The sequence below is a fragment of the Carex rostrata genome, chromosome 7 (assembly GCF_964058835.1).
Source record: "Carex rostrata chromosome 7, lpCarRost1.2, whole genome shotgun sequence".
NCBI classification, from domain to species: Eukaryota; Viridiplantae; Streptophyta; class Magnoliopsida; order Poales; family Cyperaceae; genus Carex; species Carex rostrata.
This window is the reverse complement of record NC_135924.1, coordinates 8,800,807-8,806,298: the sequence shown is the minus strand read 5'-3', so window position 1 is coordinate 8,806,298 and position 5,492 is coordinate 8,800,807. Positions and strand designations below refer to the sequence as shown.

General features: G+C 35.3%; 1 protein-coding gene across 1 annotated transcript; it reads right to left on the bottom strand.

The window, feature by feature from the left end:
• Positions 1–513: 513 nt before the first annotated feature.
• Positions 514–3,448, bottom strand: LOC144557269 (Polyketide cyclase / dehydrase and lipid transport protein). Its single transcript, XM_078305820.1, has 3 exons — positions 2,887–3,448; positions 1,195–1,365; positions 514–928 (listed from the first exon to the last, which is right to left on the bottom strand). Exons 1-3 carry the CDS (start codon positions 3,310–3,312, stop codon positions 743–745), a joined length of 783 nt encoding a protein of 260 aa, XP_078161946.1. The 5' UTR covers positions 3,313–3,448; the 3' UTR covers positions 514–742.
• Between the last annotated feature and the right edge of the window lie 2,044 nt (positions 3,449–5,492).

Sequence of the window (5,492 nt, the reverse complement as noted above, 5' to 3'; positions counted from 1 at the left end):
TACGAGTGATGTAATTACATATAAACATTTAAATTTTCAAATTAGTTCAATACAAAGCCAAGTAGTTGAAAGAATAAATTTTATAAAATAATATTAATACATTAAAAAATTATCATTATTGACCATTAGATTTTATATTAAATTAATTCAAACATTAAAAAAAACATTGCATACAAATGTATCACTCCTAAAATAGATTAATTTCAGCTATTTAAATTTGTCATTTAAAGTTAATTCGATTATCTTAGAGTTAAGCTCGCCAAATATCAAGAACACCCTAATCCTACTCTAATTACTGAACTCAATATTCGGCTGAGAGCTATTTCACGTACACTAAATTATTATTTCTTATCCACATAGATATTGTTTTTTCGTAAGTTCACAAAAGTGCAATTTCAAATCTAAAACAAAAAGCAATATCGCTAACTAAGAAATCACTTATATCACTAATTTACTTTCCACATATTAGCTTTCAAGTAGAAGCAAGCTGAAATAGTATTGCCACAGGAATTATTTTACATTCATCTCGACTCCAATAATTGAAAATTGTTTGATTACAAGAATCTACATATGTGAATTTCTAGTAATTTATCGTGTAAAGAATGATATTAAATATATAAACAAATTTACAGAGAAATCATTTGAAGACGGCACTATCCGATAAGGCAATAAGCCAATAACGGTGCACAAAGTACGTCTGACATGTTTACATCTGGCAAAGAGAGGCATCATTTTGTAGTCTTTAAAGCCGTTGTGCTTCTTCACGGATAGATAAGAGGTTGATTTCAACCTCTCTACACAATCTTCCTTCAATTAATTGCACCGGCACCATCAACTTCGGCTCCACCTCAACATTGTACAAAAGTTTAGTCCCAAATTCCTGTGTCGGTGATTTCTGTGCTTCTTCCTCTTCAGAGTCATCATAAACCTAAAAGAAGATCAAATGAATGGTTACCTATCAGTTCCTTCAAGCAAAAAAAACCTTCTTAACTCAAGCCAAGGATGACGGTACCAGTTCAGCATAATTTTGATTTCTGCTGTTACTGCCAAATTCAACCCAAATTTGTTATTTGTATCAACCATTCACACACTTCTTTATGAGCAGAATTGAGTATTAACATCAGAATATTGAAACAATACAAAGACATGGCCAAAGTTGGTGCCTCACAAACAAAACAGTTGGTAATTTGGTACCTGTTCAATACACCATTGACCCTCAAAGGTCTTGAAGTCACCCTCAACCATCTTGAATTCGATAGCTCTCTTTTTAGAAGAGGCTGAGATCAACTCCATCTCCTTCTCATAACATTCTATGACTCCCTTCGCGCTGAATTTGAATCCTAGTGCTAGTTCCTGCTGCCCCACCTACTCATATCAATCATTCATGTCAGCATATACAAATTGAAATTGGCAGTTAAAAAAAATAGGCATGTCTTGGAGCACAAAATGGGAATATTTCTGCATAGACATATTCAAAATAATCTCAGATCTGCTATGCTCCATACTGGCCATTATACCTGTAGCAAAAACAAATCAGATAATTATACATGCATTATACATATTGGATATGGTCTCTGATTTTGAATATGTTCTGAATAAGTTTAGGATACTTCAGCGTGAACAGGGTCAGAGGGGAGAAAAGATAATTATATGACCAAGGCTAGGAGCTGGAGCAGATATGGTCTCTGATTTTGAATATGGTCTGAATAAGTTTAGGATACTTCAGCATTATCAGGGTCAGAGGGGAGAAAAGATAATAATGTGACCAAGGCTAGGAGCTGGAGCAGAGAAATCGGCTGCAAGCTAGGTTTCTTTCATCACTGTGCTTGCATCGATTATTTTTTTTTTTAAATCTCTCTCTATCTGTTTTTTGAGAACCTTCACAGAAGTTGCTAAGTCGTAAGGAGGAATCGAACTCTCGACCTTTGGATAACCAACAGTCCTAGGACTTTTTTCCTAGCCAACTGTGATACCTCCACTCTCTCTCTCTCTCTCTCTCTCTCACACACACACACACACACATAGTTGAAAAGTATGTCATTGCAGACATCATAAGATGCCTATCTAATACAGCAGCCAAGAGTAGTTGGATAAATGTATGATTTCAGATATCAGCACCACATGCATGTGAAGAAGAGGGTACATATGTATTTTTCTGATTATTTGTTCATGGCATCATAGCTATCATATTTGGTATTGAACTGATGATAGATAATATAAGCTTAGGGCTTTTGCACAAAACCAAACGTGCAAAGCAGTGATACATCAATTTCATATTTTCTGGTGCATGCTTCAAACAAATTTAAATGAAACAAAAACTCCTTAACAGCCTGATGTTACAAGAGCTCAGAGAAAACTCATGCCTATTTGCATCTACACAATGGAGATGTCCTTTGCATGTTCATATGCCACAAATATATGTAATCAGTGTGTGATAGAAAAATGAAAAATAACAAAAAGAAATAGATGTACAACTGCATAGTATCCTAGCTTTAGGAAAATGCCGATTGACCATATCCATATCACATCAAATATAGGTATCATATGATCTGAATTCATGCAACATAACCTATGGTTTATCGAGGTTGAATGCTTTTGTTTTTAAGGGTAGTTTTATTAAAAAGACATAAATATACTACAATCTCAGGGCATTCTAGTAAACTTCCCAAAATTCTCTAAAACTTTATTTATAGTTTTTAAATTATTGACAAACTTAAAATATCATTCTTAATATTTGCTGCAGACAATTTGATACTACATACTTCTGAACTCAGATTCTCCATTTTACTGAAACTCAATCTTACAAACTGTACCTACCAGTTGCATCACTACAATTCAAAGAATAACACAGCTAGAATAAACAAACAAACAAACAAACCAACCAACCTGATAGATGCGAGCATAGTTGTCTTCGTAATGGAGCAACTGGCTTACAGCCAAACCAGGAATAAAATCAGCAAGTCCCTCATAATTTGTTAGTACAGCCCAAACTGTCTCTAAATGTGCACCGATCTGTACTTGCGCTTTGATCCGACGTGCGTTCTTCCTCCCTTCCACCTTCTCCACCTCAATTTGAAATCCATCTTCTCTTTCAATCTCCAATTCAGCATCTGCCTCCTCAGCCTCTGAAACAGGCGACTCGACCGGGTTGGAGCTGGAGTGGCAGAGATGGGTCAGGCACGGCCATGGTTTGGAGCAAGCCGTGTGGTAACTTGAAGAGACACGCAATTGGGAAGCGAAGTAGTGAAACTGAAGATAAGGTGATAGTTGCGAGGGTGAACTGGAGACGATCCGAGGAGCAATGCTTAGCATTCCTTTCGAAAATGGGATTGAACTTTCAACCCCGATTCTGACGGATCCTTACGGCGTTAAAGATCGGATTCCAGCGCCGCCGGACGAGGTGGCGGATCGGGTCGGATCGGACTCCGCCTGGAGGAAACGTAGAGAGCGAGAGACCGCTGCCAAAGTTTCAAAAGAGGGGCAGAGAGAGCGTGTGTGACGTGGCTGGAGGAAGCGCTACAGATCTTTTTGTTTTTCTTTTTCTAACAAAGATACGCTTAGAGATGAATATTTCGGCTGACATCGACAATCTCAGGCTTCACTTGGGCAGTGCTATCTGGGCCTGAGTTTCTTGGGCTTGTTTTAGGCCTTGTAAAGTGTACTTTGTTTATGCATGGGCCAAGTTAATTTACTATTTCTTATTTTTCTTTTGTCCAATGAATTGTTTTATATGACAAGATCAGAAAGATGCATAGGTCATGTTTGGTTGGGGACTAAATAGTAGAATAAGGGCTTTATATTTAATTGAGCTGGACTAAGATGAAATAAGTCGATCTTTAGGCCGGACTAAATTGGCCTAAACTAAACCAAATCTCTAGATAGTTTAATTTTAATTGAGTATGAGTTCTAACTTTTCATTATTTTTATTATTTTTAATTACTTTTTAAGAAATATAAATAAGCAATTAATTTTTTTTTCATTTAAGTATAAGAAAACTTATAACTTTATCAATGATAGAATCAACATTTTTTTAAAATGGCATAACTTTTTAAATCAACAAAATATATATGCAATCTAGAAAATAATTAAATAAAATATATTTTTAAATTGTACTACAAAATAATAAAAAATTTGTTCATTAACCTAACATATTTTTGACAAATAAGTTAGTATACATATAACTTTAATTACATAAGATTCATTAAATACAATGTGCTTCTCTAAAATATAGAATTAATTTATACATAACTCATTTTCTTGTACAATTTCTTTCAATCAAAATGAAAAGAAAAAAAATACGAAGAATAGTTTTATTATTACAAATTTTGTAGGACAAAATAATTTGTAATATCAAATCATGTCTTAAGCCATCAAATTCTTACCAAACAAGAAATAATTTAAGTCAAGGTATAACTTTAGATATCAACTAAACATGAATAATTTAGATCGACCTAAATTGAAATAACCAAGTTATGCTTCATTAACTTTAGTCCACAACCAAACATGACCATAGAGCCTAATTCTGATGGCTGCATTGAATTAAACAGAAACATTAGCTTTACGCCATTACCGAATATTATAAAGTAGCTATTATATAGATATACATATCAAGCCAGTCAAGAAAATTTCAACTAAATCTCATTCATTACTCTTGAAATACAAGTCTACGTACACAAACAAGTACTTGCAACAACCAGCAAAGTACTAAACATATTTATTCAACAAAGCAACCGTCAATGCTCACTAGAACACATACACACTCGCTCATCACATGCATTGGCGACATTTAACAAACAACTAAGTACTCGTACATAACAACATAGACCAAGAACAAGCTTTCATCTTTCTAGCATGACATCAAATCCCTTACTTGGGGTGGGGGGGAGGCGGTGCATGACCCTTGGGGGGTGGAGACTTGTGGCCGTAGTGCTTCTCATGTGTCTTATTCTTTCCGTGGTGGTGGTGGTGGTGGTCATGGTCATGATCATGATCATGGTCATGGTTATTCGGTGGTGCCGGCGTGGGGTATGCAGACACGGCTGCTGCTCCTACGAGGATTACCAGCATAAACATCACAACTAACTTGTTGCTAAGAGCCATCTTCTCTCTTCTTCTCTCTTCTTCTCTCTTTCTCACTGACTATTTACTTGTGTTGAGTGTTGCAGCCTATTTATAGAGGACAATTAAAGAGATAAGACCTATCTAGACCATACTAATTTTAATTTAAAAAATTAAATTACGATATAAAATAGTAGGAGGCTAGAGCTCAAACGGCTTTTTAGGCGTGTCAAGTTAAAATTGACGTGGTTAATTGGTATATTGAGGCTACGTACACCAGGCATGCAGCTGATTTTAGGTTAATATATATATAGTATGTGCAAACTTTTTGGTAGACAAGTTTCTCGGAAATCGGAATGATAAATATCGGGCACTCTTTCTGACTTTTTGACTATTTTGCTCGAAGAGTGAAAGTGAGAAATTAAAACAAAAGA